The sequence below is a fragment of the Zootoca vivipara genome, chromosome 4, assembly GCF_965207765.1.
Source record: "Zootoca vivipara chromosome 4, rZooViv2.hap1.1, whole genome shotgun sequence".
Lineage (NCBI taxonomy): Eukaryota > Metazoa > Chordata > Lepidosauria > Squamata > Lacertidae > Zootoca > Zootoca vivipara.
Window position 1 is genome coordinate 44,107,492 of NC_142587.1, and position 27,883 is coordinate 44,135,374.

General features: G+C 39.1%; 1 protein-coding gene across 15 annotated transcripts in view; it reads right to left on the reverse strand.

The window, feature by feature from the left end:
• Positions 1–27,883, reverse strand: part of DMD (dystrophin) — a 1,006,777-nt gene that overhangs the window by 594,729 nt on the left and 384,165 nt on the right. For all 15 annotated transcript variants that reach the window (XM_035114386.3, XM_035114388.3, XM_035114384.3 and 12 more), the window contains 8 exons: positions 25,572–25,673; positions 25,048–25,155; positions 20,730–20,909; positions 17,788–17,963; positions 12,900–13,023; positions 6,832–6,919; positions 2,624–2,865; positions 900–1,080 (listed from right to left, as the gene is read on the reverse strand). In XM_035114386.3, the coding sequence (XP_034970277.3) occupies positions 900–1,080; positions 2,624–2,865; positions 6,832–6,919; positions 12,900–13,023; positions 17,788–17,963; positions 20,730–20,909; positions 25,048–25,155; positions 25,572–25,673 (1,201 nt within the window). The remainder of the gene's footprint in view (positions 1–899; positions 1,081–2,623; positions 2,866–6,831; positions 6,920–12,899; positions 13,024–17,787; positions 17,964–20,729; positions 20,910–25,047; positions 25,156–25,571; positions 25,674–27,883) is intronic.

A 27,883-nucleotide genomic window follows, 5' to 3' on the forward strand; every position in this document is an offset into this window, starting at 1 on the left:
TCAGAATAATGCACTTGCTTTTCTGATGTCAAAATGTGATTGTTTTAAATGTGCAATATAAGCTACATTGCCTATCAGTAAGCATAGCTTTATTGTTTGAAACATGCAGTTCCTAGCATCTGAGTTTCCTCAGGCATGGATCAGTCAGTACATCTGCAACAGCCACTAGAAGGAGCTAGTATTATGTAAAAGTTTAAAAGTATGATTTATCTTTTAAAAGAGAACATGAGATACACTTCAAAGCACACAGAATGGCAACACTTTTGTTTTCTTCCTAACTATATAAATAAAGCAAAATGTTGTATTTCAACATTCAAATATCTTTGTTAACTTCTCAACAGTTGAAAAATAGTATTTCAAAAGTACAAGCATTTAGTGAAACTTTATAAAGCTATCACAAGAATTCAGAATAACCACAAACTTAGTCCCAACATATATCAACATCTGCAAAAGTCTAATCCATTTTCCTGCTTGCTAACACTTTCCCTTACAAACAGGAACCAGCTTTGTTTCTCTAAATTAGCTACACTATCGATTAAACTCTTTTGCATATTCCACAGAACACTGTAGGTAAATGCGCAGAATTTATTGTAATTTACACTACAAACAAGATTTAAAGACCCATAATGCTGTTTCAATGGGGCATCACATTCTGTAACCAATAAAGTTGTGGCCTAAATTTGCCCATTAACATTAACCTTAAATTCTGTGTCCTTGTGTCTTTATTCTCCCGGGGGTGGCTTGGGGGCCTTGACATACAAGTGAAAATCCTTGTGCTGATGGGATGTGTACTATTTTGGATACAACCCATTTTCACACGCATACATATCAAATTAAATGTCTGCTTTGTTTCACAGATTTTTGGGAGGCAATAAGATATAAATAACAGTAACACTTACTTCTTTGTAGATGCTTTTCTCTAGCTCTCACATCATCATAAACTTGATTGAAGTGGTTGGTAAAAGCAACAAGATCTGCTGCTAGAAACATTGGACCTTGTTGTTTCTCTTTTAATGCTTTGCTTTGAACCTTTAGTTTTTCTATCTGGGGCTGAAGGGTGGATAAGTGGATGACTTCATCCTGTATAATAATATATAACTATGTTTTAAAAGTAAGAATGCATTAATTTATTTTTATTTCAAGAAGTTACAGTATATACCACTTCACACCTGTATATGGTGTTGTACAGTAACAATAAAAAGATGTGGTAAAAATAAAGCCACTTAAAACTAACCATAAAATCAGAAAACTTACTTAAAATGCCTGCTGAAGTCTTTATTTCTCTCATTCAACATCATTTTTTATCATTGGAAGCTCAAATGACATCAACAGCTAGGTGTGTTTTTTACCAGCTACAACTGGTATGCCAACTACAGCCATTGTTGGACAAAGATAGCCTGGCAAGGATGATTCAAGCATTGGTAAACTCAAGACTTGTTTACTGCAATGTTCTCTGTGTGGGGCTACCCCTGGGCAGAGTGGTTTAACAGTCAAACCCTCTTCTCCGGGAACTCTAGAATTGCAGCTCTGTGATGGGAATAGGGGTCTCCTAACTATTTTTTGAACCCTTAATAAACTACAGTTCCCATGATTTTTTCTGCCGGGGGAGGGGGACCACAACTGCTTCAAGTGGTACAGTACTGTACTGTTTTAAATGTACTGTATAGTAAAAGTGGGCATCTAGTCTAATCACCACACCACAGAGTTTTGTACTAATTATCAAATGAGATCTAAGAGTCACCTGCAATCCACCCATAGACACTGAAGATGGAATTGTAATATTTAGTATAGACAATTTTCATTTGCACTTTAAAAAAAATGCATAAAACATCTCACTTTCCCTTTCCCTGTATTTTGAATCCCTCTGCATCATTCAAGAGTCTCCACAGTGTCCATTGTGAGATGCTCTAGGTATCTGTCAAAGCCACCTTGATCTCCTTTAGCAGGAAAATGGTAGGTGTGCCTTGGTTTGCCATAGTTTCTCATTTGTAACATGCTTATTATTTCTCTCCTTCCCCTTCACCATTTAACTTGCATTTTCAGCAGAAGAGCAAGAAAGCCAGATATTTAAAATACAATATGGAATTAAAATTTTGCATCGGCTTTTGTATGCCGTGGTTGGAGGTCATACACAAAATTTGCTGCTGCCCTTCACTATTGCTGAATGGTCATTACTAAGGGAAGTATGAAAAAAGAGAATTCTGGAATAGTCTAATTGGGGCAGATCTCATGGGATCACACTTCACATTCGTGAGGGCAGCATACGACCTGTAGGAGTGCCGTGCTCATGTGAAAGTTTGTGTACAATTTGATGCTCCAATTTTCATGATGGAAGCATGAAAATGGGGCAATCCGTATAGAACATTTGCGTGGAGCACCACCTGTTCAAATAAAATACATTGCACCATTATGCCAACACAGCCCAGTGACAAGCTGACAATGCCTCATATGTGAGCAGGCCCTGTTTCTTGATCCTCTTATAGGACTGCCAACGTAGCTGAACAGTAAAATACAAATATCCTTTTTCCCACTCTGCAGGAAAAAACCTGATTGTTAGACCTAAAAGAGATGCAGCAATATCTATGCAGCACAAAACTGCAAAGACTAGGACAGAATTTCTAACCTTGCACTTATCTAGCTGTGTTTTCACTGCACCAGGATCTGCCATTGGTGTGGGTTGTGCTTTCAGCCAGTTTTCAGCAGTAATTACTGTCTGCTCCAATTGCTGCAGCTGGGAGTAGAAGGCAATGATGTTATTTTGGTACTCCAGCCATGCTAGTCTTTCACTCAGCAACTGACAGAACTCAATCCAGCGATTGTTCAATTGCTCTGAGGCTTGTTTGATGTTGTCAGCATTAAGCCCCTCTAGAAAGGAAGGAAGGAAAGATTGGGGGGGGGGAGAGAAGTTTAAAACGTTTATTTTTAGGTCACAGTGGATAAAAAAGAAGAAGAAATTTAACAACCCTATTTCTCTATCAGAAATCTCATAAAACCGGCAAATGATTTATCATCAAAGAAATGATCCTGAACATACAGATGTTGTGCGTTACTGGAGAGAGGATTTTAATGCCCCTGTAAAAGTCTAGGGAAGTATTATTGCTAAGATGAACTGCACTGCAAAAATGAGGCATTAGGATAAGATAATGTAGAACTAATTAAATCAATTGTGTGAAATGGGAAGTTACACAGAAAAAGAAGACAATTTTTTCCCCCTGGCAGCAAATGTAAACTAGTGCAGTATGTATTCGCGCATGTACTAGGAACAGGGTGGATATTGCCAAAGCCCTACATATACTACATAGAAAAACATTATTATGATTATTTTGGAAGTTCAATACACCAAGTAATTGCCCTAGATAACAGAGATACAATTTGCTAATTTACATCCTCACAGATTACAAATCAAAAGGGTCAGAGAAAGGACAGCAAGCAGGAAACACAGAGTACAAAGAGCCCACAGAGCAAATGCCAGACCATTCCAAATCACAGGATGCCAACAAGGAAGAGAATGATGAACAGCATTTGCCAGAGCAAATGCTAACACAATATAATATCAAAGGCAGTGGTGGTGGGGGAATCCTAGCACTGTATATCTGGAAGTCTTTGATTACTGAATCGTATATAAAACATTTTTAAAAAACCTAATCATTATTTTGCTACATTCTCAGTAAAATAGAATATCCAGAAACTGTCCAGTTGGGAACACACCTATGGGTAGTAAAGGTTGTCATGATCCCCTCTTCCTCATTATCCACATAAAATGCCATATCCTGGTTTCCTTATCAAATCCCGAAAGGGGCAGTTAGAGCTCATCAACCTGGGAAGGTAGCCTACCTAGGTGAAGAAAAACTCTGATCCTAAACCTAAGCCGGGATTCTGTGAAAGCGAAATGAAATACTGCAGCCATCCTGGCGGCCATGCAGGCAAAGGGGAGGGGAGCCAGCATCACAATAAAGCTGAAGTTTTGCTCATGCTTTTGTTTGCTAAGTATCACTAATCCGTACAAAAAGAGCTTGCTGGATTGGGCCAATGGCCCATCTAGTCCAGCATCCTGTTCTCATGTTGGCCAACAAGATGCCACCTGGAATTCAGAAGCATACTGCCTATGACTGTTAGTATTATGTGCAAGCAAGTCCTACATCTTCTAAATAATCTCATCACATGGCTTAAGCCTTATCTCTCCCTAAAGGCAAATTAAGGATATAATCCTTAATTAAATCCAATGTGATTTAGGTCTTACCTGAAAATCAAGTAAGATATTTTTTTAAAAAATAATAATCCAAGTTGTAGGATCCTCTGATTTCCTCTGGGACTGTAGTATGCAGAGAGGGGAGGTTTAAACCTTACCACCCCAAACATGACCTCCAGTGGAAATCATGTCCTGGTGCTGCAGTTTGCAATTGGGAGAGGGGGATGCTTCCATTGGCGCATGAGATTTTCTTTTATAATAATAATAATAATTTATTATTTATACCCCGCCCATCTGGCCGGGTTCCCCCAGCCACTCTTTTCTTTTACTAATGGCAATTTTCATCAGGATCTCAGATGACAAAGGGTCAAACTCCTCTGCTTGTACACTGTAGTCTTGAGGGAAATTGGGAAACCCATACCTAGGATTTTTATGTTATTATTTTTAAAGAAAACCTGATACGGCTGCAAGCCAAGTATTTGGCATAACATGTAATTAAGCCCTTACTTTTGAATAGGTGTGCATAGGATTGCTCTGGAAGGATGAGTGTAATAACTTTTAAAATCGTGTGTGTGTGTGTGCAAATTTAAGCTGATTTAATTGAGTATAATGATTTAATTTCATGGTTTATTGCAAGTTATATTGCATAACAGAGTTGCTTTGCGCTAACCACTAGTCCTTCCTGAATACAGAATTTTGGAAAAACGTTGCCACCGTTGTTAAGCAGGTACATAACTCTTTCCATCAACATCAGGCATGATGAATAATACAATACCAATTCTGTGGTAATATATTATAATTTCAAGGTTAATGGCTCATAAATCGTTTCACATTTTATATTCAGAACAACCCCTGATATCGGCAGTGAATAAATACATTGTCCCCAAAGGACATAGAGATCAGTACCTGAAGTGCCTTCATTAATTTTATTACCTTGTGTACTGTGCATAACAAATTGTGTTAAAATAATTTTAATTGTTCAGCACCTTATTTACAAAGTCTTCTGAAATGCCACTTAATGTGAAGTATACCTTGTAAAATGCGTTCATCATTAGCCATGGTTTCAATGTAGAGCAATAAGTTTTAGCTCTTGACTTACAAGGATACTTGGAATGAATATGCCAGATTTCATCCTCATTATGTGTCATATCATTACAAATTCACTTTGTACTCATTTTGATGCCTCCTAACATAATATATTCAGTGAGCATCTATTTCAGTACAACAAGAACTTTGTTCTAATCTGTCATAACAACCAATCATCCATTCATATCTCTACAAACTGCTACACTGGTATCAGGATGGAAGGTATTTTAACAATACTCACACATACAGTCTTGTTGATGTTTTAAATGAGAAAACTTTCAACTATAAATGCTTCCCAGACAGCTGGCATAACAGAGAAGGAGCTATACAGTCATACCTCGGGTTAAGTACGCTTCAGGTTGCGTACTTTCAGGTTAAGTACGTGGCGGACCCAGAAATAGGCAGGTCACCCATAAAAATGATGGGGGACAGTTCCACAATTTTATCTCTCTGTGGTGTGTGCGTGTGTGTGTGTGCGTGTGCTGGGCCATCATATCTCTATATCAATACTGCTCTATGGTACGGCACAGCTGTGCTACACAGCGTATCACAGACTATCCTGCCAGTCTGTTTCTGTATGTAGAAGAGTAAAAGACCTAGAAATCTACTCCAATATACAACTGTTAGATCTGTATTCTTTGCACTCTGTTAAAATGAAAAATATATACACTTACCCGGGAGAAAATACCATTAAACTCAACATGGTTTACTTCTGAGTAGACAATGCATAGTATTGCATTTTTAGTATCCATTAATATTTATTTAGTGCATAAGAACCTAAATATTTAGGTTTTCTTTTTTAAAAAAACAAAACCCTCAATTCACAATCAAAAGGGGACAATACACAAAGAAATAGGCCAGAAAGGGGTTGAGAAAGCAAATCATAGGGTAACTGCCCTTCCAGATAAATTGATCTTTGAATTATATATTCAATGGGAAGCAAAATGCACACAGATGGCAAATAGGATTGTAAAAACTGGTCTTGAAAATATTGTTGGTGGTAGATGCACAGACTGAAAGAAGAGACAGATAAAGTAAAAAAGGTAGGTTGGTAGGCAGGAACAAGGGGATACAAACACTTAAAGGAAAGAAGAAAAGCCTATTATTATGGGGTAAAGGAGACAAGTTGAAGAAACTACAGGAAAGTGATGTGATCAAAGTGACACACACTAAAAAGGTCCAATTTAAAGAATCTCTAGTTACCCCAGGTTTTAAGATGATAAACAAATTCAGTTCCAAAGCTTAAGACCAAAAAATGGGACTGTGAACTGAATTAATATATGAGGATTGAGAGCAGCTTGCTAATAGCCTGGACTTTTTTTGGGGGGGGGAGAAATAATTTTGAACTATGTCTCAGCGCATGATGCTAAATTTCAAGTGTTTCTCCTTTTCTAATTAAAAGATATTCAAAAGAAACATACGAAAAATACTAACTTACTTTACTTAACTGTTCCTTCACAAAGTGCTTTGCTAATATAATTCATGTGAAAAATATGAACTTGTGTGTTTTATCAAATCCCTAAGAAGATTATCTAAATCAACTGCCATGTAATTACCATTCACCATCTGTTCCACCAGGGCCTCAGCTGATCTGCTTGCATCTTGGAGTTTCCTGTACTTCTCAGGCTTTTCTCGTTCGATGGCCTGCAACATGAGAGCAATAGTTGACTATTTCACAAGGAAGCCATTGAAAAATGAGTTATAACCTGCTGAACAAGAACCTAGTGCTCATGGTTGCATAACTAAGTTTAAAACAAACAATAGCTGTCCCTTTTACAGCTAATAGGGGATGCAGGTGGTGCTGTGGTTTAAACCACTGCACTGCTTGGGCTTGCTGATCGAAAGGTCGGCGGTTCGAGGCCCCGCAACAGCGCAAGCTCCCATTGTTCGGTCCCAGCTCCTGCCAACCTAGCAGTTTGAAAGCACGTTAAAGTACAAGTAGATAAATAGCGGGAAGGTAAATGGCGTGCTGCTCTGGCTTCGCCAGAAGCAGCTTAGTTATGCTGGCCACATGACCCGGAAAAACTGTCTGCGGAAGCGGACAAACGCCGGCTCCCTTGGCTTGTAAAGCGAGATGAGCGCCACAGCCCCAGAGTCGTTCGCAACTGGACTTAACTGTCAAGGGGTACCTTTACCTTTACAGCTAATATGGAAGAGGCTTTCAAATGCCAGTGAATTAAAACATGGTTTCACAGCTTCCAATTCCACGCCCCCCGCCATTGATCCAAGTCTATTTTTGCCTTTTTCATCTTGCATATCTCATGGAATCTAATATTTACTTTATTTATACTTTTCCACTATTGCCCTATTTTACAGTTAGAAGTGTACTTGTAAGAACAAACTATTACTTTTACCAAGCCCAGATGAGACCTGTGATTAATCAATCATGGTTGGGTTTTTTTTTGGGGGGGGGGAATAGATTGCCTGATTAAATGCATAAACAACTTGTATAACTTCCTTATTTTATTTTGCTTGGTATGAGGTTATCAAATGATGCTTTGGGGATATAAGTAGTTTCCCAGAAATTATAGGGTGCGATAAAAAGCGTGATCCATAGAAAGGCCTATATTTATTGTATAGACAAATAAAGACAAAGGTCCATCATTTCCACTGTACTTCTGCTGTTACTTTTAAGTAGAGATTTATGTATAGTAGAGTTGTGAATAAAATGGGCAAGCATTTAGCTGTCCATTCACCAAGAACTTGTAAAACTTTTTAAAAACACTTTGCTATGCAGAGCAATGGAATATCTATAAAGCTATATAAAAGACTAAAAGCATATCAATTTTTTTGCAATATGTAGGGTGAACAGAATTTGCAGAGAAGTTCAAGTATAAACATGAATAGCAGGTTGCCTGTTGAACCACACTTCCCTTTATCAATTGCTAATAACTAAGGAAATCAGCCTCGAGTGCTCACTGGAAGGACAGATCCTGAAGCTGAGGCTCCAATACTTTGGCCACCTCATGAGAAGAAAAGACTCCCTGGAAAAGACCCTGATGTTGGGAAAGATGGAGGGCACTAAAAGAAGGGGACGACAGAGGACGAGATGGTTGGACAGTGTTCTTGAAGCTACGAACATGAGTTTGACCAAACTGCGGGAGGCAGTGGAAGACAGGAGTGTCTGGCGTGCTATGGTCCATGGGGTCATGAAGAGTCGGACACAACTAAACGACTAAACAACAACAACAACAACAACTATCACACTCACTGTTCCTTTACTTTCCCCCATAATTCATGGGCTACATTTGTCCTGACAGCCCAAAGACTCCTAATCTCAAGGTCATGGGTTTGAGCCCCACACTGGGCAAAAAATTCCCTGCATTAGAGAGGGTTGGACTAGATGACCCCCGTAGTATCTTCTAGCTCTACAGTTCTATGATTCTATGGTGTCATCCTGTTTCTCCATGTGCCAAAAAGAAGTAGAAGTGCTGAGCAACATTAACGTTGCAGACAGCAGAAGCTCTGCACAGCTCCAGATAAGTTCATCAGCTTTTCATTGTTAGTCAACATGGATACTAAATTCTACTCAGATTGTTACAACTCTGCTCAGGTGGAAAACTGAATTTTAAGTAGTGATATTGCCTATGCTCATAGTTACCCAGATCAGTGAATGAACTGGCCCAGCTCAGAATGGTCAGCTGTATTTTGACTCAAAAACCTCTTCCTCCTGCTGCTAGGAATATTAAATAAGACTATACACAGATAATCAACTTTTAGAAATGCAGATGCCCCTAACTACTGGCTTTTTAGGCATATATGCAAAAATTATTTAATGTTAACCCTTTAATTTCAAACAAATTATATTCGATTGCTGTGCACCTACACAAACTAGCAGCTTGTAGATTCATTAATGATAAAACCCTTGTTGACTGTTGTGAGCCACATGACCAGACCGCCCAATCAAACAGCCTTTTGCCCTATTACCACATGTTGTCTTTGGGTCAATTCTTTTGATTTTCCCCTCTCACAAGTGTTTGATGTGGCTGTCATCTTCAAGCAAAATCTCAAAGCCTTGGTGCATATTGTTTGGAGAGCAGCCGGCAGCTTCAAAGTGGCTTTCTGCCATGGTTGGTGCGATGCAGCAGGTGCAGGAGAGGTGAAACCATTCTCAGGGCACAGAACAATAATGTGCATGAAAATGACACTGTAGGTGCAAATACGGGAGGGACTCTTGGAAAACAGGGGAGCTGTTGCTGAGAATGCTCATAAATATGCTGAGTCCTTTATGGACTGAGCTAAAGGAAGGTTGCCTGCTGAATAGTGGCAAGAAAGCGATGCACCAGGGAGCAAATTTTACTTGTCCCATGTGAGCAGTTGTGTCCAAGGCCAAGGTAAGCCCCAGATATTGAAACTGTACATTACAATTATTCAGCAATTCATATTATTAAATATTTTCAAGGGGTTATTTATTTTATATAAAAAGGTAACATGAATAATGCAGAACATTGCTTTATACATCTGATTTTCTATAAGTATGAAATATTATTCTCATAGCAGAGGAATATTAAAAAGCATAAAAGGAGATGATAAAGGATGAAATGTTGGTAACTCTGCAATGTTCCACACAACCTTGCAGATCTGGTTCCTAGAATCAGGACAAGGCAGCACAGGATTCCTGCTTCTTTAGCAGGTGTGCTAGAAGGAAACTTTCAAAATGCCATACAATCTTTCTGCTGCAGTGGTGGAAAAGCTCAGGTTCTGAATTAATAAGCTAATAAGGCTAGATAGATCTAGTTACAGGTAGGTAGCCGTGTTGGTCTGAGTCGAAGCAAAATAAAAAAATTCCTTCAGTAGCACCTTAAAGACCAACTAAGTTTATATTTTGGTATGAGCTTTCGTGTGCATGCACACTTTTTCAGATATCAAGTGTGCATGCACACGAAAGCTCATACCAAAATATAAACTTAGTTGGTCTTTAAGGTGCTACTGAAGGAATTTTTTTATAAGGCTAGATAGAGCAGTTCAAGTCCTACATGCTAGCTAACAAACCTACTGGACTGAAATATCAAATGCATGTAGTTTTCTAAACAAACAAAACACAGTTTCCAATTAGGTAGTTTGTGGAAACCACTGAGATAGCATGATAATGAAAAGTGCACAATAGTAACACTACTTTGAACATGTAGGCCACACAGAAAACAGCATTTCAGGAAACGCCAAGCTGTGCATGTAATATCTCGTTGTTCTGCATTTTTACAAAATTAGCTGTGTATGTAAACACATGGGTTCCTTCAAACATCATGTGCAGGAATATTTACTGATTAAACACATTTAAAGGCATAGCTGTACTGAATTATGCATAACATGGCTTTTTGGAACAAAATAAAAATATCCTTCCAGTAGCACCTTAGAGACCAACTAAGTTTGTTATTGGTATGAGCTTTCGTGTGCATGCACACTTTTTCAGATATCAAGTGTGCATGTACACGAAAGCTCATACCAATAACAAACTTAGTTGGTCTCTAAGGTGCTACTGGAAGGAATTTCTTTATTTTGTTTCATAGAATCATAGAATCATAGAGTTGGAAGAGACCACGAGGGCCATCCAGTCCAACCCCCTGCCAAGCAGGAAACACCATTAAAGCATTCTTGACATATGTCTGCCAAGCCTCTGCTTAAAGACCTCCAAAGAAGGAGACTCCACCACACTCCTTGGTAGCAAATTCCACTGCCGAACAGCTCTTACTGTCAGGAAGTTCTTCCTAATGTTTAGGTGGAATCTTCTTTCTTGAAGTTTTAATCCATTGCTCCGTGTCCGCTTCTCTGGAGCAGCAGAAAACAATCTTTCTCCCTCCTCCATATGACATCCTTTCATATATTTGAACATGGCTATCATATCACCCCTTAACCTTCTCTTCTCCAGGCTAAACATACCCAGTTCCCTAAGCCGTTCCTCATAAGGCATCGTTTCCAGGCCTTTGACCATTTTGGTTGCCCTCTTCTGGACACGTTCCAGCTTGTCAGTATCCTTCTTGAACTGTGGTGCCCAGAACTGGACACAGTACTCCAGGTGAGGTCTGACCAGAGCAGAATACAGTGGTACTATTACTTCCCTAGATCTATATGCTATACTCCTATTGATGCAGCCCAGAATTGCATTGGCTTTTTTAGCTGCTGCATCACACTGCTGACTCATGTCAAGTCTGTGGTCTACGAAGACTCCTAGATCCTTTTCACATGTACTGCTCTCAAGCCAGGTGTCACCCATCCTGTATTTGTGCCTTTCATTTTTTTTGCCCAAGTGTAGTACCTTACATTTCTCCTTGTTAAAATTCATCTTTTTTGCTTTGGCCCAGTTGTCTAATCTGTTAAGGTCATTTTGAAGTGTGATCCTGTCCTCTGGGGTATTAGCCACCGCTCCCAATTTGGTGTCATCTGCAAACTTGCTCAGGATGCCCTCAAGCCCATCATCCAAGTCATTGATAAAGATGTTGAATAAGACTGGGCCCAAGACAGAACCCTGTGGCACCCCACTAGTCACTACTCTCCAGGATGAGGAGGAGCCATTGATGAGCACCCTTTGGGTTCGGTCAGTAAGCCAGTTACAAATCCACTGAATGGTAGCATTGTCTAGCCCTCATTTTACCAGCTTCTTTACAAGAATATCATGGGGCACCTTGTCAAAGGCCTTGCTGAAATCAAGATAGGCTACATCCACAGTGTTCCCTTCATCTAACAGGCTTGTAATTTTGTCAAAAAATGAGATCAGATTAGTCTGACATGACTTATTTTTCAGAAACCCATGCTGACTTTTAGTGATCACAGAGTTTCTTTCTAGGTGCTCACAGACTGTTTGCTTGATGATCTGCTCTAGAATCTTTCCTGGTATTGATGTCAGGCTTACTGGGCGGTAATTGTTTGGGTTCTCTCTTTTCCCCTTTTTGAAAATAGGGACAACATTTGCTCTCCTCCAGTCTGCTGGAACTTTGACTACGGCAGGCCAACACAGCTACCTACCTGTAACTTGAACTATGGCTTTTTGGGTTTATGTTTTTACAAGCCAGTTGCAAAAGTGCTTGTTAATTAAAATCCTGGCAGATACGTCCATTTCTACCCTCAAGGAGGAGGAAAGGAACAAAAACATTGCTTTGATGGATCTGCTAGTCCATATTCCATTTCTACTGCCATTCCATTCCATTTCTACTGCCAGCTTTGCAGTAGCTGGCCATATGCACAGGACATGACTGCCTTGTGTTCTTCCTCCCAGCACCTGACACCTAGAGGTGCACTGCCCCAGAGCCATGTATTCAACTATATCAGCTCATAGTTGCATATCATATCATGAGCACGATTTTTCAAAATTCATGTTTTGAAATATGGCATTTACTTTCCTCTTTTTTATGCATTGCATTGGATGTTTGTCAAAGCTGCAAATAGTGAGTTTTACATTTTGTAGCACTCACCTTGTCCTACATACAAACAATGCAGCTAGGATGGGTAACAGTGAAGCTTTGAGTTAAAAATTTCCCTTTCTTAAACTCAGGCTAGAGAGCAACACATAGCTGTTTAACACTGGATGATAAATAGCCAAACACAAGTTGTAGTTCAAGAGACAGGGTTTTATAGAAAACTTGTTCTGTGATTCTAATATAAATTGTTAGGTATATGAATATTTTCCTACATTAACTCTTTCTCTGAGGTCTGACAGGTTCCCTTCTTTTCGATATATTGCAAACTCTGGGCTCTGGAGTACAGCTTCTGAGCGGGTCATCCAGCTGTGAAGCTCTGTTGTATCAGCATCAAACCTAAGAGGGAAAGAAAAAGAAAAATACACAGGCTATTTCTAAGACATACTAAAGCTAACACCAGATGTTTAAAACAGTATGAATTAAAACTGAAAAAGAGCTATCATAATTACAGACACACAAAAAGGCTTAAAATAGTCTGCGTTCCTGAATATATCACACAATCTGTCAATATAGCAGGCCTTTTATAAATGTATAAATGCATTCTAATTTAAGAGGTTGCTGTGCCTTTAGTTCAGATACAACTCGTTTCACATGCTGAATTTCAGGGTTTAAGGTGGAATTTAAAAGTTATTTTAATGTAGTTTTCCTCCCAGTATATGTAACAAGGTCACTCCCTACCTTCAGCTGGAAGTGGGTTTGCTCAAGTCCAATAAAGAAGTCTTGTGTGGAGGAGGGGGCCTCCACGCATTGCCTGCTGGGCCAATAACGTCAGGGGGAGGAGCTGGCATATAACAGCTTGCTCAACATCTGAGTCTTTCTTCTCTGCTTTGCAGTAGCATCCTGCTCTCTCACCCTTGATCAGAGTGGGCTTACCCAGTTGCCAAATGGTGCTGAGTATCCGGGATTTGAGGTGATCCTTTTTCAGTTATTTCAATCTTAATTTGATTTACTTATGGTGGGATAGGGTTCAGTTTGGTTGCTTGGCTTATTTGGCACTTAGTATGGGCAGGTAAGAGATTGAGATAACGGCCAGTACCCTGAGACATGTTGTGTGGAAGGCACTTGACTAACCATCGCCTATTGGCAACTGGCTTGGAGGGGACTGCTTTGTGTGGAGCTCATGGGGCAATGGCAGGTGACACCTGAAAAATGAACTGGGGGGGGGGGTGACTGGCACCTGTCAGGCCACACATCTATGGCTTCCCTTTATGGGAATATGGGTTTGCCTCCGTTCACTAGTTTGGTTGAGGGATTTACTCTGTGATGGTCTGGTACTTAGCATGCAGGCACAATGTTTTCTGCTTGCTAGTACAGTTTAGGCCTGCCCACAGTTCCTTGTTGCATTTGTTTATATTGCCCAATACGATATATTCAAACAACCAGGAAGTGACTGACATTTCTCTTTGTCATTAGAGCAGTCTACATGGTAAGTATCATGAGACTCTTTCCACGTAAGCATTGCCAGATCAACATAACCTAGCTTTGTCTCTAATAACGACACAGTAGGCAAGTATTGAATTAAATCAATTCATATTTTGTTTCCATTTGCTTCCTCTCCTTGCTCCATTTTCCCTGCTCCTTTTTTTAAAAAAAAATCTTAAGACCTTTATTAAGACATGCTTGCAGTTTGACTTGGAAAAAAATCAGGTGTATATTTCATACAAATTAAAAATGAGGTTCTTAAAAATCCAAACTTGACCAGATATGAAACAATTAAAAAACTTTAGAGATGTATTGAGGAAAAAACAGGCCTTTAAAAAACAGGTTTGTCGCTCCAAAAAGGAGACCACTTTAGGTAAAAGTAATAAAAATCCCATACTGCATAGATAAGGCAGAGAGTTTGAGTTATCTGGTCAACAGCAAAAACCAAGCACTTAAGGTCTTCAGTTCCAATTCTTCTGTTCATTTCTTATTGCTGGAATTTCATATTCTTTCTTCTTTGATGACTAAACATTTTCCCTGTTCCTCACTACTTGTATCATCCTCTCTCCCTTCTTTCTGCAGAGGCCTTCGAGGAACAATCATCCAGAAAGCAAACAGGTAAGTGACGACAGCGATGATACAACGCATAACCCTGAAGGGAGAAGCTGTGGTGTGACAAGGAGCAACATATCCAGCCTATCCAGAGACATAACTAGAAAGTGCAAGATCACAGTAGAATATTTCCAGTAACTTATGGCTCATGAATCATATGCAGTTGCCTATGGCTAAAATATTCTACTAGACTGTTCCTGATTCAAATTGTCGCAGTCTGTCAGCTACCGTTTATTGTTTTGAGCAAAGTGGTACTGTATGGAGCGTGGAAATATTGCTGCATGATTTTCAGTAGGAGCCGAAGAGCAAAAATTCAGAGCACGTTAAATCAGTAGCATTAGTCATATTACAGTATTTAAAAAGTATGTTTTGTTTTGGCTATACTTAAATCAGCTGTTTATTTTGTAAAGAGAACAAGATATTTATCCAAAATTCACTAAATGAGAAGACACTAGATGGAGCACCTATCCTGCTTTAAATATACATCTCCTTTTTCAAAAGGCTTGGCAGCTAGTTTCTGATCCAGAGTTATCTACAATGATGCTCTGACAAACAATCTTTGTACAGTGACATGGCATACTATATGTACAGAGCAATTTTAGCTATGGTCTGAAAAGTATATCATTCACAAGTATTTCAGAGGTTGCAAGTATCAGAGGGTAGAATTTCAAAAACACATTTGTTTTAGTTTATTCAACAGCAGGAAGAATAAAAAAGTAGTAGAAATTTCTGTGGGAAATTTCTTCTGGGATACCCCAAAATCTTGTGCTCACCAGTGATTTTCTATTCTTCTTGCAGGAAGGCTGGAAAAGCACCTCCCTCCAGGACTGGGAAGGCAGTTTCCAGTTTCTTTCTAGAGGAGGAGAGTCCTCCTCCTCAATCCCCACATACTGAACCACTGAAGCATTCAGAAAAAATGTAAATCCTGATCCCACAAAAGTTCATTTTTTAAAAAAAGCAGTGTAATTATTAATAATAATAACTATAAATCACATAATATTCAGACTGAGTTCTGCATTCATGCTATGTCTTGATTGACATTTATTTTACTGGGTAAAAGAGTTGTCAAGAAAAAATAGAATGTTTGGCAAGGTTTGTGAGATTTATCTGCAAGCGGTCCTTAGTCCCTTTTCAGAACTGCAATCCCCCAGAGTTCACTTTGGGAAAGCCATGATTGATGATGGGCAAGTTTTAAGGTCTGCACTAGATGTTTTGAAGCAGTTTTAGGTCTGCATGACAGATGCTTTGAAGCCAGGTTGATCCAGAATAAAAAACTGCTGCAGCTGCACCCTCTTTTGTTCTCCTTTTCATGGGAGGTTTGAATACAAGAGCAATGCTATTAAAGACATATGGAGACTTGCAGTCATCCTGCATGTAAAAGAGGCTCAAAACATATTTAGCTTTTTACACTTGGTTCTCATGGTCCATATTAATTTGAATTTCAGACATGCCTAGTCCATCCAGAGGTTGAAGATAGTAACTTAATTGTAAACCACAGCTATTGTTTCTGTCTCCATCCTACTCTTATCCTCTTCCAGTGTTCCTAAGCAAAACAAAGGGCCTGGCACAATATAGCCTTTCTTTCTTATCTTCATTTGTTTCAGAGGCTCTTTCATTGTGGAACTCAAGGCAGAAAAAGTACACTTGTGCTTACTTGAAATGTAGTATCCCATTCCCAGCAGGTCAGGTTGTTGCCTCCACATCTCAGCGGAAGGGAGGCAACAACCTTTGGGGAGATGGGGCTCCCATGATGCAGTTTGCAGACTCGCCAAGCTTGAGAAAACCAGGAGTCATAGAACAAAGAAAATCCTACCTTACAATGTAACTAAGGGGTGACTATAACTGGACATGAAGTCAAGCTAACTATGGAAATCTACACTTCAGGTAAGCACAACCACATACATTTTTCCATTCCCAGTATTCAGTCAGCAGGATGGAATGTACAACAGCCAACCTTACTAGGTTTAGAAGGCTGCAGGTATTAAGATGGAAGGATCTGCTGTAGGAACCTCCAACAAATGCTGCATTGGCCAAGGCACAAGCATCCAGGTGGAAACCCAATTTCGTTGTACAATGTACAATGACAATAAAGTATCTATTCTATTCTATTCTATTCTATTCTATTCTGTAAAGGTACTACACTAGGTGCAGCCCCAGTGGTTGCATGGCAAATCTTCATAAGAGGAATGTGAAAGGTGAAGGCAACTAAATCTTATTGCCTTTGTTGGAATCACCACACAGCTAAATGTGTTTGTACGACACTGTTATGTCATCCTGCTGGTTATGTGATTCTTGATTCAGACATGGGAGTTATTGTATTAGTGTTCCTGTTTGTAATGCTTGCCTCTGCCCTGGTTTCTAATGTTCCTTTTACACTGGATTACCTGTTGCATTGTGGAACTGTGGCTTTTTGAGCAACAAACTGTCATGTCACACTAAATTCCATTCACATCAGTGAGCTGATGGGACACAACAGCAAACGTCATCAGGCATGTTACCACCCTTTAGGCACATGCATGCTTCTGTTCTCCTTTGATAATGGCAGGAAATAACTATATGCTAGAATACCACCCCAATGCAGACTAGTGTCTTCTGGTTTTTGTGTGGTTATGATAGCCTTTTCACCTTTTCATGTCTAGTTTGAACCATGGGGGGCGGCATGATCTGTAAAAACTGCAGGGAAATTACAGTACAACACTCCCACAATTTTACAGGTAACAGGGTTGCAAGCAGATTTTTTTCTGGAAGCAATTAACATGGAAATGAGCACTGAACTTCCGCCACATTCTGCTAGATTTCCAGATGTGATTTTTATGTCATGAGAAAGATCATATAAAACATTAAAATTATCAAGTAACCCAGTTAGAAACAAAGCCTGCTTTATAGAAAAGAATACACCACTGATTTAAAAGATATCATTCAACATATAAACATTTGCACTTTAATTTAAATCTTCAACATTTACACTGTCCTGATATTGCAGTATATAAATACTTCTATTTTATTTTTTTAAATAATTTTGATGAAAAAATCTTCCCTCATCTAAGCACTTTCCCCAGTCCTCACCTTTTCCTAATTTCAGAATCCACAACTATTTGCCTCTTCTTGTGGGGCGGTGGTGGTGGGAGTTCCTCTTTAGCATGCTTAACCAGGATTTGCTCTCTGGTGGTCACCATAGTTACAGTTTCCATCACTGTTGTCTGTGTTAGTGATGTCTGAGTGGTAGCAACAGCCTGTGAAATCTGTGAGAAGTATTGAAACAGAGGTCACACATTGCTTGAAAGACTTTAATAAAGACTGTTTGGAGTGGCAATAGAAAATAATGAGAAACTGCTCTTCCTTGTTCATGGGTTGACCTTCAGAACAAAACAACACTGTATTGAACTCAAGCCAAATTGTTTTATCTGACTCATGCTAGGTGAATAAGACATATGAAAAAGTCAATATAAAAATCAGGAGGAAACCTAAGTAGAATGTATTTATGATGCTTTTTATATCAAGTCAAGCACACAAAGGTGAAAATGAGAAGTTGGGTTTTGTGAAACAAATGAGAGAATATGTATGTGTTCATTCATATTCTTTGCTTCAACAGCTGGCTACTTCAGCAGAGAAAAAAGGCATATAGCTTAGAAAACTAACTGAAGAAAAGAAGAACCTATTACATATGCACAACCACTCAATTTATTTTTTGTGTGTTTCTTAAATGACCTGTGCTCATTTTTACTAATGGAACAGTTTTTTAGGCAAGAAGCAGCATTCTTGATAGCATTAATGACTTTTTCTTGCCCTCCCGGGCAACATTTTCCTGACACGTAAGAACAAAGCATACCAGATGTTACTGTGGTAGAACACAGATGGTTCTATCTACAGACCTCATGCTAGTCGAAGTTCCCCTTTGGCAAATCCACACCATACATTTAAAGCACATTTGATGCACATATAAAGCACATGACTTCCTGGATGTATCCTGTGAACTGTAGTTTCCCCCTCAAAGAACTACAGTTCCTAGCACCCTTAACGAAGTAAGTACAGTTCAAAGGATCCTTTGTGGGAAGCCATGTGCTTTAAATGAGCATTGAATGTGGTTTAAATGTATGGTGTGGATCCTCTCTTGGTCTCAGTATCATAAAAAGCTTAAGTGAATTGGAGTTCAGTATGTGGAAACAAATCAAGTAATACATGCTGGGTGAAGAAAACCCTACTCTGTCTCAAGTGTGCACAGCAATGTAATAAAGCGACTTGAATGGCAGCAGGGGGAACAACCCTGTTGTGTTGCAGATTTCTAATGTGTACATAGCCTAAGTTATAAAAGGCAACTACTAGCCTGCTTGTAACTTCAGTCTGCAGTGCTTGGCACTGTCAGGGGACCAGTCAGCCCAGGCTATTCCCTGCAGTGATCTCTGGGCTTGGCTGTCAGTACATACATGCAATCCTCAATTGCAAAGGCAACCCAACTTAGCCTCAGACACCCCATGAGAAGTTGTTCCACTAAATTGCATAGGGAGATAATCTATAACAAAACTATGCAGGCAAGAAAATTATTGCAAGAATAGGTCACCAACTGCAAAAGAACCTGTTGTTCTACAAATTCTTTATAGACTCTTGCAATTTTTGCAGAGGCAGCTATCAAAGGCAGGCCGGGATTGGTGCCTACTTGTGTTTGACAGCTTTGCATGATTTTTGAATGTTTTTTCCTGTTTGTTTTTAAGGGAAGGAAGGGTGAAACTGGTTTTCTGTGGCTTGGATTCATGGGCTGGAAAATAATTCAGTGGCTTGAAAAGCCTGCCTTGCTAGCTGTCCCAAAACATATTCAAGTGGCATCCCTTACTATTAAAAACATGCATTTGCTAATGTTTCATGCAAATTGATGAGTGCTAAAAGTTTATTTCTCAATTTCACAAGGAAATAAAATCCCTGACATTCTTCTACTTTGTAGTGAACAGTAAACCAGTCCAAAAATGGAGGCAATTTGCATTCAGATAATTCAAATGTGCAGCTTGTGAGGTTTTCCCTGACAGGCCAAATATCAATTTATTAGATCAATAAATTAATGCCAAGAGGTAAGAAACAGCAGATTTATCAGATTCTGCCTTCAGGCGTTAGCTTTATCTTGCAGTATGTATAGCAAAATGATGAGACCTACTCCATAGCCAAAACCCATGCAAAACACAGCATTGTGAAATTTATAGCAATGTTCAAAGAACATTTGGGGGTTCCTTCTCAGCCAAGCAGCTGAGGATTTTTTAAGAAGCCCATCAAGTTTTGATACGTTTAACAAAAATCATGAATGCAGTTCTGAGCATCCTTATGCTGGCACCAAATTTCATCTGAAGCAATATTTGAAACAAAATTGGAGGTAACTGTTTAGGCAAATGAAACAGCTTCATTGGCAATATTGGGAGTGGCTTCGTACTTCTATTTAAATTAACAAATGTTAAACTCACTCTACTAATATTTGGAATGGAGTATACATAGGAAATTGCACACAATTTTATTTAACTGGTGTTGAACCTTAAATTTGCTACCCAGAAAATTAATGATTTATTCGATTGGCTACAGAAATCTCTGTTCCATTTTCTATCGCTAACGTGGTGTGGCATCTCTATAGTAACCATTTATCAGCAATACTCCTTACACGTGAGTAACTGTTAACCTTGAACAAGCATCTGGGTGTCTTTATCACGTTTGGTTTTTATGGTTCCATGGCAGAGGCATCCATTTCTTTTACTACAACAAAGCCTGAATCCAACCAAATCCTTAAAAGATGGAACCATAAATTTGTGTGTGCACTTGCACATCAGTTCACACAACAGCTTTTATCAAGGTAAAAAAATGAAGAACCCCCTATCTGTGCAAAAGGTATTTGGAGAATCAAAAATATTTCATAGACTTTTTGTGAATATCTGAAAGCCTGGTGAGGCAGAGTGGAAAACCCTGTGGAAATGAAAGGACAGGTTTCATACACCCCTATACCGCCATCAGCTGACAGGGCAAGAGTGATGACAAACCTGCTTAGAACTGCTCTCCAGCTTCTGGGCCAAACTATCCCAACACTGAGCCACATTTTCCAACCACCCTTCCAGCTTTTGAGATAGTGCTTTACTCTTCACAGCTGAAAGGAGATCTTGGCTGAGTGAGTTGAGTTTATCCATAGTCTTTCTCTTGATTTCCAGTTCTCCTTTCAGTATCTGTAAAATAGAAGTCATTCAGGAAACGTGCTATTAATTAATTGAAGTACTGTAATAGTACATCTTAAAAAGAGCAGGAGATGGTAAAAATATGATGTGATGTGTACAATGGGCAAGAAAATAAACTGTATTCAAAAACATCTGGTAAGGAACAGGTGGGGATGACGATTGGACTATACAAGCACCTAGACTTGACATAATGCCTCTATGCCATATTCTGAGGGTCCTAAAGAATTATTTTATTTAAAAGTGTAGCTTACTGCACAGTCCTCCTTGCAGCTACAACTATGAAAGCATGATTTACTGTAAAAAGGAATGTTGTTAGAGTGAGACTATTAGAAATTATGAGCAACACGTGTTTATCGGTATAAATGTACTAGAGTAACAGTGCATTTTATGATTTGTTATCACAATAAGCCTACAATATAAACACTAATGTTAAAAATAAGTTAATGCAAGTATATTCACTAATATACATGCTAAGCAGCAATTCTAAGCAGATTTTCATAGATGACCTTTAAACTAATTGAGTCCCAAAAGACATTTAAATGACAAATGAAGCAGACTTTTAAATGTTAATATGGAACGAAGTATGTGATACAACCCCCTCCCCATTATTCTTATGAAGGTGACTGATGGTTGTTTGGGGAGAGTATCTGAAGCTCTGGCCTAAACAAGCCATGCAGGCTTGGGTTGATGAGATTTATAGTCCAAAATATCTTGAGGGCACAAGGTAAAGGGACCCCTGACCGTTAGGTCCAGTCGCGGACGTCTCTGGGGTTGCGGCGCTCATCTCGCTCTATAGACCAAGGGAGCTGGCATGACTAAGCCACTTCTGGAGAACCAGAGCATTGTACGGAAACGCCGTTTACCTTCCCGCTGGAGCGGTACCTATTTATCTACTTGCACTTGATGTGCTTTCGAACTGCTAGGTGGGCAGGAGCTGGGACCGAACAACGGGAGCTCACCCCGTTGTGGGTATTCAAACTGCCGACCTTCTGATCGGCAAGCCCTAGGCTCTGTAGTTTAGACCACAGTGCCACCCACGTCTCCCCGAGGGCACAAGGTAGGCTGCACTAAATAAGCAAATAAAAACTTAATAAATTATAACCTAGGAATTACATACCAATATAATGCTCAAGATATAATTTATCCAGAAAAACAGTTAACACTGCTATAATTTCCAAACCTAACTTTAGTTTGTTCATAACAGAGATGCTGTGATGTTGAATATGTTGTTTATGCCATTTGATGATTTCTTCCTTAAAAAGAAAACTATAGGCTTCTAACAGTCTTAAACATAGTCCAGGTTATCTAGATGCTACTCATACGCTTAGTGTTAAATAAGAGTCAATGAGAAAACGCTTGGAAATCCCTGTGTATTCTTCCACTTATCTTTACACTTACCCAGAATTTATAATAAATTATTAAGTGGGAAATGAGAGACAGGTTATGTTTATCAACAATAACTTCATATTGGTGCTCAACCTAATGAGTCAGTCGAAGTTGACTGGAAAAAGATTTTGAATCAATGTTTTTCTTTTTCACACTGAACACAATAATCAAGTATGTCACTTTATTCATTTATGTATTTTTAAAATAGATATCTATAACCTGCCCTTCAGTAAGTCCCAAGGCAGCACACAGTAAACATTAAAACATCATTACCAATAAACACTAAAACAACAGTAAATCAACATTTAACATCTATATGAAAGTGCTGCGGAAGGTAATCCTGAAATTGGCTTGCAGTTGATACTCAATTTTTAATCTCATTTTCATCTTATTTTAGGGAGGCAGTTGAAGTGCCCCAGACACTCTGGGCAGCTTCTAACATATATAAAAACATAATAAAACATTAAACCTTAAGAAGCTTCCCTAAATAATGATAATGTGTTAAAGAGGTTGGATATTGTTAAAGTTATTAACTTCTAAATATACAGGCTTTCTTTAGGGATTACTTCTGTTTTATTCTGTTTCTACTACTGTTAGTTGCCTTCAGGCTCCTTGGAGAAATAGGCAGGACAAATTTTTTAACAGACACACGACCTGAACAAGAGTGGTCATAGGGTCACCTATGTGTTGTCAACACACAGCCCTCTGATTAACCCATGAGGGGTAGCGCAGAACCAATGTCTGAGTGCTGCAATGGGTTATGAGAAATTACATCTAAGCCAGCCTTCAAACTACCACAGGACTGGATGGAAGCCTATATCATCTGTCCTGGGAAAGACCCATATCTTTCCCACAGATTCTTCTTGGCCCTATGGTGCTCTGTTGGCAGAAAGAGCCAAAGAAGAGATGCCTTTCTCTAGTTTTGGTTAGGAAACTGCTCTGACTACTTTTCTCAGATAAAGATTTAATCATGAATTCTGCTATTTTCATCCAGATTTGGGAAGGTTTCAATTGATTTGCTTTTGTGATTATTGCTCTTTTCATCAAGGTTTTCGATCACATCAGATATCATTCTGATGTTAGAGAATAAGGTATATAAATTCAAAATAAGGAATCTAAATAAAATAGACTGTCTTGCTGTTGGTACTTTTCAAAAATGTCATAGAATAGACTTGCCTCAATGAGCTATGCCTCAAGAGTGGATTGTCTCCCTCTTACCCCCTAGTTCTGGCGCTTATACTGGTTGATCAATAGGGTGTACCAATACTCCTTGGGTTCTTCAATTAACAGGAAACAAATATGTTTCTCAGAAATAAGAAAAAGGGCGAGTTTTTCAAACACTAATTGAATGATTGTCGTTTGATTGGGGTCACATCCACACCATATAATTAAAGTAATGGCTCCCCCCCCCCAAGAATCCTGGCAACTGTAATTTGCAAAGGGTAGTTAAACTACAGAACTCGCTATAATTTTAACTCCAATTAATTTCATTTTATTTCCCTAATATTCCTGGTACTGAGTAAAATCTAAAAATCTAAAGTAAAAGATTTACAAATACAAATAACACCATCTGGTCTCTCTCCCTCCCTCCCTCTCTCTCTCTCCCTCTCTCTCTCAGACTCCCTTTAGCAAAACAGGGATTTGCTTTTTCAAATTGTTCTGCTAGTATTTGCCCTTTTCAATATTATGGGGCTTGTGTTGAGGATTGATATAGATATGTGTTATATTTTAGCCTATGGAAATTTACTCAGGTCATAGGGTTAGGCACAGTTTATCAAGAACAACGTATGCTTAAGGTTATGCTGACAGATGGTCACAATTTTTGATCTCCAATTGTGACATATTTTAATGAACATTAAATTTGTAGTCACCGTGTGAGTCAGCAGGGACGTTTAGCAGCAATTTTAAACCAGCTGTCAGGTACCTGTTAATTAGTTTGAACAATCAAATGGCAAGATCTTTAAAATATATAACCTTTCCGCTTTTTCACAACAAAACTGACATTTTAAGGTCTGATTATGGGACCAAACTTACTGTAATAATTTCTAATTTATTTTTAATATATTGAAGGCCACAGTGACTTTTTTCTTTCATATATCCACAACATGAGGCAAGGCTACAATAACTGTAACACTGTTATGTAACCAAAAGAGGGGTCCTACTGCCACCCCTCAATGTGTCTGTGTGGCATGAACCTCAACAGTTATTTTGGCACCAATAGGAAAACAGAGAGCTGGGTGTGAGATTCAAGCTGTCTTTTTAAAGGCAACAAATTGTACCTCCTGATATGTTCTTGGCCATTTACCAACATTTGCTGAATGTTGGGCTTTCCAGGTTTGAATTGGTTTTAAATTTCTGCTTGGCTAATACTGTATAGCACTTCTTTTATATTTATCCTACAGTAGCAAGGGCAGAATTGTCTGGCTACCTTTGGTTACATATTTGACTGGCACCTACCGTGATGGTTATTAGGCCACAGATAAAAACACTTCTATTCAGCCAAGCATTTAATAACTATTATTTGTTATTGATGTTTTATGACTGTCATGACCCTGTTTCCTAGAGATTATTTTTCCTATATTCTTTTCAAAATATTTTATTGTTTTACTATGGCACACAAACCCCCACACATATATTATGAAGGAAGTTGTGAGATGTCTTCAAGACTATTCTGAAAGATGGAATATAAACATTTGAAACACATAAACAAACACAGAGAAATAAATCAATGTAAAAACCCTACAGCCAACTTTTGTAGATTTTCCAACATTTCTTTCTGATCTTTGAAATCAGTGGTATGGATATTGTTGAGAGCATCTTCCTTCTCAGAAAGCCATGCATCGAAAAGACCCTTAAGAAGAAAAAGGAAATCCTTTAGTAAGACCATACACCAAGTATTGTTAAGCAAAGTATTATTATTATTAAGCAAGCAACAAATGCAGGGCTGGCCCAATACATCTTAGCACCTAAGACAAGCCACAAAATGGTGTCCTCCCTGCCAGGGAAGAAGGAGTGAGTGAAGGCCTGCCTCTGGAACAAGGGTGGGAAGATACCAACAGTTCCTCCTATTCGCCAAGAGGCTACTGTAGAGATGGCATTGCTGGAGATGCCAGGAGGCAGACAACAGATCCAACCTACAAGGAATGCACCACAGCTGCCACTGCCACTGTGACAACAGCAGCAAGAGGCAAAGAATTCTTTGGATGCTTCACCTTGCCTCATGGGTGGGTTGGCTCTGAACAAATTGGTACTGCTAACATTGCTCACCTGTTCTTCAGTAAATTGCAGCCATTTTCGAAGGACATCTTGGAGTAGAAACCAGCGATCCTCTGTCCATCTGCAAATTGTAGCCCAGCGGTCTCCTAAATGCTAAAAAGAAAAGGCAGAACATTGTAAATATGCTTTAAGCTCAACCATTTCACCTGTATTCACCTGAATACATTTGAGAAAATAATCTGTAACTTTTTCAGTAACATTCTAAGGGCCCCTACAAGTCCATGAAATATACAACCTTGAAGTCATTACCATTCTTGTTAAAATTATAAAGGTCAGCCATGTTAATATTAAAAGTATAGCTAGTACTCTATGAAATATTCTAAACATTGTACATAAACGTACAATGCTTCTAAACACTATGTTGGAAAACACATGTAAAAATATAACTAGTAACTGCTTACCAGCTAATTTAATCTATATTAGTTTATTCTCTTTTTTCTAATCTTAGCAAATTTCAAAGTATGAAACATTTACAAATAATCCACTGAGACCTTCAAATTAAAAAGTGTACAACAGAGTTTGTATTTCTTATAGCAGAGGCATTTATAATTAGATAGACTATTATGAAGAAGCTGATGTTTTGGGTTACACAGAGAGCCTAAACATGTGGGCAGAAGCTTTTATGTCAAAAGCCAGCAATGGTAAGTGAAGCTAACTGTTTATTAGAAGAAACATGATCTGCTCAGGAGTGCCAGTAATTCTTCTTCAGCAAGTCTTGCCCCATGAGGCAGTTGCAGAGATTAAGGTCCCTGCCTTCCCACAGCTGCCTAAGTCTCCTCTCTGTCTCTTGGCCTCACTCTGATTCTGAATTGTCGTCCGCTACACCCTGTTACCTCTTCAGCTTCCAAAACCTCCTCCTCTCAGTCTTTTCCCTCTGAACATTCATCATCACCCTACCACCAATCCTGGGACTCTGAGTCTTCTTTCCTTGGGGGGGGGGTTCTCCAGCTGGTACTGCCCACCATTTGTCTGCATGCAATCAGTCTATGACATTGCAATTACTTGTAGCAGCTGTTGATTCTAAAATATGCTATGGCCAGAATAAGGCTACACAGCCACATGATATGGCTGCCAGCCTGCCCACTCTGGCAATGCATGGCCGCACCAGATAAGAACAAAGGCACTGCTATGACTGCCTTCCTATTCTCTGCGGCTGAACAAGAATCCCAATATTCCTGGAACAAGGACATTGATATATATAAAGGAATGGAATGTGGCTCTCCACCATACAGCAGTTGTCGGAAGCCTTTAGCTTCACCCTTCTGACCACTTGGAAGCTTTTTCCCTACTATAAGGGGTTGTTCCACAGATGCATGGTCATCATTTGATGGCACATTTGCCTGGGCCATGAAATCTTGCACCTCTGGCAAACTTTCATCTCACATTACACAATTCCCAAACTGAATGCTTTGGAACAGGTAATTTATATACAGTGGTACCTTGGGTTACAAACTTAATTTGTTCCGGAGGTCCGTTCTTAACCCAAAACCATTCTTAACCTGAGGCTTTTGCTAATGGTGCCTCCCACTTTCGCCGGTGCACAATTTCCACTCTCATCCTGGGACAAAGTTCTTAACCTGAGGTACTACTTCCAGGTTAGCAGAGTTTGTAACCCAAAGTGTTTGTAACCCAAAGCATTTGTAACCCAAGGTACCACTGTATTCAGCTACCAGTTATAAAGTATACTGTCATAATGCTGTCAGACAAAAATGCGCAAAGTGAGGCATTAATTCTTTATTGTCAAAAGTACAAGTCTTGAAAAGGCATGCCCATTAGTCTGCATCTCTCAGCTACTCCTAGGTTTGCACCCGATGAGGCAGTTACTGCAGCCGAGAGGCACGCCCCCAACCTCAGCTTATGTATCTCCTCCAGTCGAGCTGCACACAAGCAGGCGAAGACTCCACCTTAGTGTAACCTTCTGCTCCTCCCACTTCAATCTGCTTCTGGTCCTGGGAGACAGTGAAGCAGCAGAGGTGAGGGCAGGAGGAGAAGGAGGTGTGGAATCTCTTGACTCTACATCAAGTTTTAAAAAAATTCAAGTGATATACCTGCTTTGCATGCTTCCCAGATATACTACAGTGGCATGCTACGCCTCATGTTTCCTTACTACTGTCCATTGGAATGCATTTATTTGCCCTTATTTTAATACTATGACAATTTATGTCTATATATTGCACACTCCTCTGAAAAAGGTGTGCGTGTGAGAGCGTACACCCACCCACACCCACACCGGTATATATATATATATATATATATATATATATATATATATATATACTTGAGTCAACTTCACTTTATAATAA